This window comes from Myiozetetes cayanensis, unplaced genomic scaffold (genome assembly GCF_022539395.1).
Source record: "Myiozetetes cayanensis isolate MyiCay16 unplaced genomic scaffold, myiCay2020 scf31, whole genome shotgun sequence".
NCBI lineage: Eukaryota > Metazoa > Chordata > Aves > Passeriformes > Tyrannidae > Myiozetetes > Myiozetetes cayanensis.
The window spans coordinates 3646699-3658142 of NW_026087533.1; the positions used below are offsets into that span (position 1 = coordinate 3646699).

Sequence of the window (11444 nt, forward strand, 5' to 3'; positions counted from 1 at the left end):
AGCCAGGAGGGAGCTTTAATTATATCTAATTTCTGCACCAGGGCAGTTCCTTGCAGATTTCCCCACCCTCCCCACGGACTAGATGTATTTTAAGTATAGTTTATATAAATACATATATAATATATAGTTTATATATATACATAAGGTTTATTTTTCTTCATTTGGTGGGGAAGGAATTCCACTTGTGTCTATATTTAAAATGCAACTACTCAGTGTGACTTTCTCCTTTAATTAAGGCCTTTACCCCCTAATAAAAAATAACCTAAATCCCAAACCCTCTCCCTTGTGCCAGGCCTGCACTGACTGACTGACTCAACCTGCCAGGTGGGAATGTGCCCATTTCTGGCACCAGGAATCACAGGAATCCACAGGTGCAGGGCACAGGGATGACCGGGCTTGGGTTTGTTGTAGGGATAAGAAACGGCAAGAGAAATTCAATTTACAGCATTTCCAGTTTGCGCTGTTCCCACTCCCAGTCTGCAGAACCCCCTTTGTTCAGAGCACTGGTAATTAAAACATGCAAATGACTGCTCTGCTTTTGTGCCATGTATAAGGAATGGTGTTTCCTCACCTTTATTCCACGTGAGAACAGCAGGAGCAAGCACAGCCCTCAGCCAAGCCAGCACCTTCCACAAGCCCAGGATCACTCAGGGTACGACTGGGATGAAGCACAGGGGATGACCTTGTGCTGACTGGAACCACTTCCCCAGACCAAGTTCAAAAAACTTCATCGAAATTCAGGTTTTATTTCCAAAACAGTCATGAACTTAATAAATTACACAATAATTTTCCTCATTATAAATTCTCCTTAAAATATATTTTACAGTTTTTAAAGAAAAACGTGGCCAAAACCAAACCAAAACAAAAAAAACAAACCACTTTTCTAAGTGCTGAAAAGTCTCTTGACTTTGTGTCACGCTGGTGAACGGCTCCGCAGCTGCTACGACAATTTGATTTATTTCTTTAAAACAAGACGACCTCAGACAACAACAACAACAAAAAATCAAACAGAACACAGACCTCGAGGACTACCAGTGTCACCCAACAGCGAGGATAAGCACCATGAGAGGGATTTCAGGTACCCCCAACCTTTAAAGTGGCAATCAGTGCAAAGAAACACTTTGGGAGTCAAAAAAAAAACACAACAAACAAACAAAACACCAAAATTCCCTGTGCCATTCCCTTGTTTCTGGACTGTAGGCAGTGAAATATGCCCAGTGAAACACTTCAGAGATGATTTACAGAGCACCTCCAAGGTGAGCAGAATTATTCTGCTCCAGTCTGACTTTTGGGTGGGCAGGGCAGGAGGAAGTTTGCCACGGATTTTTAAAAAGCTTCAGGTGAAGAATGATAAACCCCCTTCAAGTTTTACTCACCCAGTGACCCTGATGAGACGTGAGAACTGGGAAACAGTGCTGGCACAGCAGCAAAGTCTATTTGTCTGAGAATCGCTCCCTCAAATGCTGAAGTGGAAGCAAATAACAAAAATAAGGATTAAGGCCACCTGGGTGATGGCCAGCAGCTTGTACAGCACCAGGTCAGAACCACGAGTGGTCTGTGAGGTCTCAGAAGTTTGGTCAAATCAGAAAAACAACAACAACAACAAAAAAGGGTGTTTTGTTTATTCACGCTCAGACAGAATAAACACTGACTGACCAGAACTGCTCTCCCAGCACTACAAGGGAACAGCACCCAAGACCCAAATTATATGAGGAAATGCTTATGGCCCTTTTCAGGTAGGATTTGGGTGGGGGGGGAAAAAAATTAAATCGAATTTATTAAGAAAACTGGCCTTTCCTGCCGCTTTAAAGGCAGTTTTAAGACTCTGCTTTTTCCAAAAGGTCAAACTGGATGGGAAAGGTCAGTCCTGCAGCCAAAAGAACAAAGTGTTGTGCTGTTACAAAGAGCCTCTGTCTGCTCTGCAGTGTCAGGTGGCCTCAGTGAAACCTCTCCCAGCGTATCAATCTGCTTCTGTGCAACAGGAGCTGGGGATAAGCAGCTTCCAACTGCTCCAAAGCTTTCCACCCTACCATCTGTGCTTTTAAATAACTATTACTTCTTTAAAAGGAGGAATAATAATAATAATAATGAGAAAAAAAAAATCAGCCAAGGCTGCCACCTTTCACGTACCTGTTAATGAGTTTTCTCTCCTATTTGAGAACAAGGGGGTTCTACAAGAAAAAGAGTCACCTCTGTCTCCTCTTCCCCACTGGGTTGGGGGCAGTTCCAGGCAGGAAAAGGCCATGACCAGTATTATTAATTGGATTCAGTTAATGGGAAAACTGTGCTGCCACCCTTTTTGAAGAACCTTAAATTTATGTTGCTGGATTCCCTCATCCCTGCTTCCATAAAGTAAGGGCACAGTACTCCGCTGTTATAAATCCTCAAGGTGCTATTGGATTGTGGACACAAGAGCAGATTAATTGATTAATGAAGTATTTGATCACTAGAAGAAAGCAAAAATCAAATGATCAGTGAACCAGCCCATGCCAGCCCCTGACTGTACATTTTTAATTTGACTCCCTTGGTGATGAGCTCGTGAAGCTCCAAGTGCCAAGCTCGGCCACTTCAGCACTTCAAAAACTGCTGGTCCCCTTGCATTGCTTTGTTTACAAAGTCAAGTCTTTGACATCAGATAACAAAAATAAATAATAAAGTTATTCAGGCCTGGAGAAGAAGGAATGCTTCTCATCCACCTTCTCCGCCCCAGTTTTCTAGCAGACCCCAATCATTCAGACCCACAGCAAATAATTTAAGTGCCACACACTCACAGTCACTCATATACATAAATATATACACAGATTACATTACAAAGCCTGAAGATCTGCACTACCAGCATGCAAATCTTTTGTGGTTTTGTTTTTTTTTTTTTTTCCATGAGAGTTCCTAATACTGACATAGGAAACTGGAATGTATGAAATACTCCATGACATACTGCTGGAAATCAAGCCTTGGCTCTTACAACATCCCACTGCCAGTGCACACACAAAGGAACACCCTCACGTCTCCCGCAGGCCCGGAACACCTGGTATTTTACACACCAGCACAACTGGCCACCAACTCAACATTCCTGCCGGGAAAACCCAAAGAGAGATTCGTTCGGGGAGGAAACTCCACCCTGCAGGTGAGTTCAGGCCGGTGCCCCCCCTGCCATGAAGCTGTACCGCGGGCTGGGCGAGCAGCAGCGGGTCACGTGTCCCAGCTGCTGTCCTTAAAGGCTATGTTGACCAATCTCAGCTCCAGCTCGAAGGCGTCGGGGCGGTCCTGCGGGTTGGCCGCCAGCATCTCCTTGATCAGCTGCTTCATCCGAGCGTTCATGGATTTCTTCTTCACGGGGATGAGCAGCTCCATCTTGGGGTTCTCCAGCAGCGCCTCTCCCACCGGGACGATGGCCGTGCCCTGCTTCACGTAACTGCCCAGCAGTTCCTTCTTGGTTTCCGTGTCTATGAAGGTGATTCTTTCCAGCATTGCCCAGATGATAATCCCCAGGGCGAAGATGTCTGCCTTGGCCGTGTAGTGTCCTTCCCACACCTCGGGGGCCATGTAGAAGTCGGTCCCGCAGGCAGTCGAGAGGAAACACTTATTTACGTTGACCGGCTCCTCGGGGTTCTGTCCTGAGGCTGAACACACTTTGCTCAGCCCAAAATCAGCCACTTTCAGGGTAGGCTCCAAGTCACTGGCATCCATCCTGCTCTGGGAGATCAGGATGTTGTCGGGTTTGAGATCACGGTGGATGATCTGGTTCTTGTGCAGGAAGGCCAGGGCGCTGCTGAGCTGCAGCATGAAGCTGGTGTTGGTCTTACGGTTGGGCTTTCGGGACAGCAGGTACTCGTTCATGTCTCCTCCGTCACAGAAATCCATGACAAACCAGAGGTAATAAGCACTTTTGGGGTCAAAGGCTATTTCTCCTTTTAGTGAGGTTTCTACAAGCTGCAACGAGGAAAGGAAATGTCATAACTACCTGATGATTGTGGGAATTTAAGGGTATGATGGAAAAATGAGTGAGATCTGGATCTTCATGAAGAGGGGAAGTTTAGGTTGGATATACAGAAGGAATTCCTCCATGTGAGAGTGGGGAGGCCCTGGCACAGGTTGCCCAGAGAAGCTGTGGCTGCCCCATCCCTGGAAGTGTCCAAGGCCAGGCTGGACAGGGCTTGGAGCAACCTGGGATAGTGGAAGCACCTCAAAGTGTCCCTGTCCATGGCAGGGGGTGGAACAGGATGATCCTTAAGGTTCCTTAAAACCCAAACCATTCTATGGTTGGTTGATCTTCCTCTCAACAATCCAGAGAGCAAGATATTGCAACAGGGGAAAAAAAACGAAAACAACTTTATGCAAAAATTTTTATGTAACAGAAAAAAAAAAAAATCACAATATATTTGCCAGCCTCCTCATTTTCATCCGTGCAGAGCATATCAAGCTCACACTCCTGCCCAGCAGCAGAGCTCAACCCTGATAACAGTATTTTCAAAGATACTCAGTGGCCATTGCCCTCCCATCTGTCCCAGCTGGACAGTGTCCCACCCTGACAAAGCCTGTCCCACCCATTTTGCCAACAGCTTCCATGGATAAACAAAGTCTCACAAGTAACTCCACACAGCTGCATTCACCTCCTGCTTCCACGAGAGATTTTTTTTTTTTTTTAAGCCTGCTCTCCATTCCTTACACATTAATGAATTCCAGCAAGTTAACACAGGATCCCTGAACTCAGGAGCACGCTGATCTCCAGGCACAGCTGAGCACGTAGTGCCTTTCCCACCATCATTATCCACAGGCTATTTTCTAGAAGACAAGTCTAGCAGCTGCTTCATACAAAAAGCAAAGCAAAACCAGCAATCAGTTTTACTAATCCTGTTTACACAGCTACATTTGCCTCTTGAGCTCCTCTGAGGTGCCTCTTAGCAGGCTCTGCAAGGTAAGTCCTGCAATTATTTATGTTAGTAGTAAACCAAGGGATAATAAACCAAACTGGCTTTCAAAAATTAAGGTATGGGTTAATATTTAGGGAAGCGTTTTGAAGTGCTTTAAAAAAGTGGCCTTTTCCATCCAAGGGCAAAATTGGTAGTAATTTACAGCTATCTTCCCACACCAACTCCAGACAGTAAATCCATGTTAGAACTAGAAAGTGACGTATTTAGGGTTTGTAGTCAGGAACAGAGAGATTAAGGTATCTCAGGAGAACAGGGCATCTCCTCTGCCAAGTGAGCACCAACACAGCTCTGCCCTCCCTGGAGTCACAGAAGCTGCACTTGCATCTGCTCTGAGAGTTAAGACAACAAAATCTACCTCTGGGTCTCTGACAGCAGCAAAGCTCCACAAGGCCAGGCTCGTTTAGGACTCAAACCCTCCAGATTTGGTTTGGCTGACACAAAGCATCTGCCCCAAAGCCCTTCAGGAAGCACTGACACCCCCTCCCCTGCTTCCTCACACACCTAGGACAGCAGAGGCCAAACCCAGGGAGGGCTGATTGTCCTCATTTTAGCCCAGGTTGTTACAAAGTGACCCCAGTCACAGTCAGCTCAGCTCTGCCCTTTGCTCTTTGGAGCAGGAAAACAATCCCTGGAGCTTGCACCAGACAGGAGCCAGATCCATGTGCCACCCTCCTCGTCATCCAAACCAGTGCTCTGGGTCACCTGGAAGCTCGTCCCCACCTTGCAGTTCTGCCCTGGGGTTTTTGAAGCTCCTCCCTGCACATCTGCCCACACAACCCCTCACACAGCTCCACTACCAACCAGGAAGGTAAAGCACTAATTCCTCCCACATGAGAGCTGGCCAGCGTTGTTTTAGCCTAAAATCCCTTCATGAAAGCAAAATCAGTGGCACCTCCCGAGGACAGGGGAGGTCACAAAGCCAAGAATCCTCGTTCTCAGGCTCGGACAGCGCCCGGCACAGCGGGATCCGAAGGGCTGTCAGCTGGATCTCCACCAGCAAAACGTCCACATCAGACACGCAGGAATGAGAGTAAAAACTGAAGTGATAAAAGCTGACCAGGGATAACACAAACACTGAGCAGGCTACGGACTTTTTAAACCAGAGGCACAGATTTCTGCAGCTCCTTGGCAAAGGAATTAATTAGAATATCTTCCAAAGTCTTTCTAGTACTACTTATTCTTCGAAAGTACACATCTTTAAACCTGAAGGACACTTTCAGAGTGGTATTTATTCCCTTATTTATCATGCCTTTACCACTCTTTTGAGAGATTAGTAGTTATTTATCCAAAAACCCAAACAGCTCATGACATGCTACCAGTTGCCTTATTGTTTCTGGAAGAATTTTAAGTGTTGGCTTCCTAAATCAAGACAGTGATTTCCTCTTCCAAGGACACCTGAGATGAAATTCCTCAGAGCTCTGTCCCAAGACATCAGTGCATGTCTGCTCCTTAACCTGCTGCCAGGGCACACCACACCCCTTAGCTCCCCTGGGTTTAACTTGTGGGGCTTCCTCAAATTGTCAAAGCAGATTTGCATTAAACACATTAAACCTGGAGTCTTTTAGAGCAGCATGGCTTCAAATCATGACATATATAGATTAACTTTGGGGTGTCAGCAGTGCAAACAACACCCTCTCCTGACTGAGCACACCTCACAAACACCACCTGGGCTGCCCCACCTCCTTCCCCCCCACCCCAAAGCTGACACCCCGCCAGTGATTCCTTCCACCCCGTTCCCTCGGCCTCGTGTACCTGTAAATACAGGGAGGAGCTGGAGCCATGGGACATCTTCTGCACCATGCCATCTTTCTGCAAGATGCACTCCTCCAGGTGAATGACGTTGGGATGCTGGCTCTTGATACTGCTAAGTGCCCAGAACTCCCGCAGAGCCAGTTCCACGTTCTCCGGCGCGTGGCACCGGATCTTTTTCACCGCGACCCGTGCCGAGGTCTTCCTGACGACCGCTTCGTACACCACACCATAACTGCCACGACCAACCTCCCGAATTAGATCGTACTTAGGCTGGCTACTCACCATCTTCAAGAGCAAAGGTTCTGGGGAAGGGGGAAAAACCCACAGAACTAAAACTTAGGAACAAGAACTGGGCTGTGTTTTCCCCCCCGGATAAGGGGGGGTTTTTGGCGTGGCAGCCTACCCAGACCCCGCCATGAATGCAGGGTTGGACTGCTGGAACATTCCAGAAGCTATCCCATAAACCTGCAGCTGTCGCCACGGACCAGGTAAAAAAAAAACGGAGTTACATCATTTTTTTTTCATTAAGATTTCAAACACAGCCCAGTTTTCAAGGTGGCAACAGTTCAAACCTAGACTGGTATCGTGCCGAGACAGGACTATCGTGAGCGTTCCTGCTCCTCTCCCTCTGTGTCTTCCATGAGCATCTGCAGGAATAACAGGAGGGTGTCATGCTCCCCATCCAGCCCGGAGAGTGGGGAGGTTCCAGTTGAAGCCCGTGGGTTGGGCACTAACAGATTTAATTAACTGCTTTTTATGCAGGTGACTGCGGGAGTAAATGTTTCTGTTATAATTAAGCTCTTTTACTAAGAAGAGACGGAGCTTGGATCGCTCCCAATTTATGTTTTTAACGTGGCTGATTTTTCATCGAGCCTCCCCAGCATGAGGAATCTACAGTTACACAAAGTTAAAAAGGGTAACTGATTGCAGAAGTTTGTACCCAGCATCTAACTTTCACTTTTGCCCAACAGAGCAAAGCAAACCAGTTCAGATATCGCTCTAAAAGTAAAACAAGAGACACACACACACACACACACAGAAAGGAAAAACAAAAAAAAAGCCACCAAACCCTGCTACAGATTTATGACCCTCCCTGCACACTTCCCTGCAAGATTACAAACCAAACACCAGTACCACCTTCACACAACCAAACCAAACCGGGACACTGACTATAGACAGGAATAAATTAAAAAAAAAAAATAAATAAAGCCTGGCTGGCCAAGGATCACTGGTCAAACAGAACGAAAACGCAAAACCAAAAAAAATAAATAAAGTCACACTAATAGATCAGAACTAAAATAGCTTTAAGACTGCCAGTGATAAAGGTAATTCTCTTTATGTGAGTAAACCAGGCAATAACGACCACACTGAAACAGCCTGTTATTAGTAGCAAGCTTTCAAGTATTTCCACTGCTTTAGGTATCTTTTTTTTTTTTTTAAATGAAAAAAAAAAAAAGAAAAAAAAAAGAAAAAAAGAGAGAGAAAAAAGGTATCATCAGTCTCAGGCAATTGCTACACAGATATTTTAACCTTCCAGCAAAGCCCTGCGGTGCACATTTGGCCCAAAACAACCCCCGAGGAAAACGCGTTACTCAAACAGGGTCAGCCCGGGCTCAGAGCCGCGAACGCCCCCCTGACACCGAGCCCGGCCCCGGGGCTCCCCTCGCTCCTGCTGGGGGGGAAGCGCCTCGTTAGCGCCGTAATGGTGGAACAATATAAATAATGTAAGCGATAGAAGTGATATAAATTATATAAACGCTCCCCCCCCCGCTGCTCGGGGCGGCCGCACGGGGCCGGCGCTCCCGCCCGCTCCTGAGGGCCCGGGAAGCGCCGCCCGCCTCGTCGGCGGCGATAACCGTGGAATAATATAAATATTATAAGCGATATAGGTGATATAAGTTATATAAATGGCAAGAATAACGTGTCTCCCTCCTGCTCGCGGTTGTGAGGGGGAATCACCGCCGGGCACCGCTGCCGGCCCGCCGGGCCCTGCCAGAGCAGCGCCGGTGCCGGGCCCATCGCAGCCGCAGCGCGGATCCCGCCCTGCTGTGACCCCCGCCGGGGGGGATGTGGGGCCGCCCGGACCCGCCGCCCCCGAGCCGGGTCGGGCCGGGGGAAGCCTCGTTACCTCAGCGCCGCCGCCGCCGCCCGGCCGCCATCTTAGGGCTGCGCTCCCTCCCCTCAGCGCTGGCCACGCCCACACCCGCCACGCCCACCATGACCACGCCCATCTTTCACCACCGAGATCTCGGATTGGTCAGCGGGGAGAGGGGGCGGGCAGAGGGGAGGGGGCCCAACGCTGGGGGGGACGCGCGGTCCTAGTGCCCCCCACCCGGCTCGTCCCGCTCCCCCCGCCCCTCATCCTCGGCAGCAACGGCCCTGCTCTGATTTGGAGGCGTTTTGGCTTTTATTGTTATTATTATCATCATCGTAATCATAATTATCATTATTGATATTTGTATTTGTTATTTAACCATTGGTTTATTGATTATATTTATTAAATTATTGATAATTGTATTAATTTATTTTATTCCCCCCCACCCCCTTTATTAATTAGGGAGAAGTCCTTCCCTGTGAGGGAGGTGAGGCCCTGGTACAGGTTTGCCCAGAGAAGCTGTGGCTGCCCCATCCCTGGAAGTGTCCAAGGCCAGGTTGGATTGGGCTCTGAGCAACCTGGGCTAGTGGAAGGTGTCCTTGCCCATGGCAAGGAGTGGAACAAGGTGTTCTTTAAGGTCTAATTCCAGCCCAAAGCATTCCAGGATTCTATGATTTGTTGCTTGGCATCCAGAAGAAGTCAGTACAGCCCCTCTTGCCCTTGGTTGTGGTCTGGCTTTGTGTGACGGTGACTCAAGAGCTTTTGCCCCATTTCTGTGCCCCCTTTCCTCCACAGGCTGCAGTGCTGGAGATACCCCTCATGCCCAGGACCTGGGGAGCACAGGGCTCCTGTTATGGCCTCTGCTGTCTCCTCAAACATTGCTCAGCCACCACAGGACCATTTTGGGAGAAGCCAAGGCCACCCACAGCTTGTAGCCCTGTAGAGACAAGCAGAGGGAGATAATTCCCACAGTGGGCTCTCCGGGGTTAATTGGGAAGGAGCCCAGGGGTGATTAGTGCCCTGGGTCCTGCCTAAGCTGCCCCAAGCCAATTAGGGGCCAACAAGTCCCTTGTGGGTTCGAAAAGCTGCTTAGGGCATTATAACCCCTCCATTCCCGTGAATCTCCTTAATCGAGTCCAGAAGCAATTAGTTAATCAATGTCCCCCCTGCACAGGGGCAAGTCGTGGGTGCACATCTGAGTGTCCCAATCCCAGCATCTTCCCCCCTGTGCTGCCCTGCCCTGTGCCCAGCCAGCCCCACTCCTGTGCCAGCTCCTCGCTGGAAGAGCCCCAAGTGCCGAAACGGGGACAGTTTTGCAAGATGTGCTTGGCCAGCCCCGGCACGGTCACTTGCTGGACACGTGAGCCGGTCCGGAAGGAGCTCCCAAAACAGCTGCAGGGCTGCCCTGCTGGGGGAGGAATGGGCTCTGTGTACCCAGACACCGTGTGCCTGGGCATCCATGGACCTCTGTATCCATGTACCTGTGTCCCTGTGCATCCATGGACCTGTGTATCCATATACTTGTGTGCCTGTGCATCCATGTGCCCACGTGCCTGTTCATCCATGCACCTTTGCATCCACAAACTTGTGTGCCTGTGCATCCAGGTACCCACCCACCCACCTGCCCACACCTCTCTGCACCCATGCACCTCCCACACCCACGCATCCCCGCACATCTCCATCCACGGATCCAGGCACCCACCTGCCCCTGCACCCACCCCTCCTGCACCCAGTAGCTGTGGGTGCCGCAGCAGCCACACCTCGTCCCCCCCGGTGTGACCCATGGGGGCCAGGGCTAGAATTACCCCCTCCCGCTGCAGCTGCCCGTACTGACAGGTCTCCCTGTGGCCGGGCACTGGCCCTTGGCCCGACACCCTGTTTATGGCCAGGCCAGCTGGGCACCGTGTGCCGGGGCTGTTCTCAGAGTGTGCTCACCCGCTGTCCCCCCACCCTTTTCTGGGTCAGGTTTTGAAACCCGGCGGAGGAGCCAGCTGGGTCAGGGCCATGGCACCAGCACAGGGAGCAGCCCGAGCAGCCCTCACCCCTTGTCTGGGGACACAGAGGACCCCCCCTAACCCTTGCTTGGAGAGGGGACACACTGGTGCATGTGCCAGGCATGGGGGCTGTGTCTCCCTGGAGCTGCCTCTCCCCTCCAAGCACATGGGGACCCAGTGGTGAGGCGCTTGTTGTCACCCCAGAAGCGGTCACATTTTGGGGTGGGCAAAGAGAGGTGCTCCATGTAAGCCACCCACACTGCCATTAGCCCAACTCTGCCCCATTCCTGGCGCCATCACAACGTCCTAATGATGATGGGGCTGGTTTTTTACCCCTCCTTGCCCCATCTCCATGCTTTTTTGGGGTGCAGCCGTGAATGTGGCCATGCTGTGCCCACGGTGTGCAACCCTTTGGCCCTGGGGGCAGAGCCCGGCCCTGTTTACTCCCCTGCTCTGGTTGAGGCATGTCCACAGCACGGGCGGGCAGGGCCTCCTGGACAGCCTGTCCCCATCTTGTTTACCACCGCCAGCTCCCCTATGGCTCACCACCGTGTGACAGGTGCTGCTTCCTCGGACACCCGACCCCGTGTCGGGATTTGGGTCCTCGTGACCAGGGAGCGACTTATAAATAGCGGGACGAGGGGCGACAGCAGCCGAGAGCGGTGAGAGGAG

At 50.1% G+C, this 11444-nt stretch overlaps 1 protein-coding gene across 2 annotated transcripts; it reads right to left on the reverse strand.

The window, feature by feature from the left end:
* Positions 1 to 726: 726 nt before the first annotated feature.
* PDIK1L (PDLIM1 interacting kinase 1 like) lies at positions 727 to 8884 on the reverse strand. Of its 2 annotated transcripts, none has more exons than XM_050326484.1 (3): positions 8812 to 8884; positions 6684 to 8106; positions 727 to 3930 (listed from the first exon to the last, which is right to left on the reverse strand). In XM_050326484.1, the coding sequence occupies exons 2-3, from the start codon at positions 6966 to 6968 to the stop codon at positions 3190 to 3192; spliced, it is 1026 nt and encodes a 341-aa protein (XP_050182441.1). In that variant the 5' UTR covers positions 6969 to 8106; positions 8812 to 8884; the 3' UTR covers positions 727 to 3189. The 2 variants fall into 2 exon arrangements, with proteins under 2 accessions (XP_050182441.1, XP_050182442.1); XM_050326485.1 differs by having other exon boundaries at positions 6684 to 6985; positions 8812 to 8853.
* Positions 8885 to 11444: the final 2560 nt, after the last annotated feature.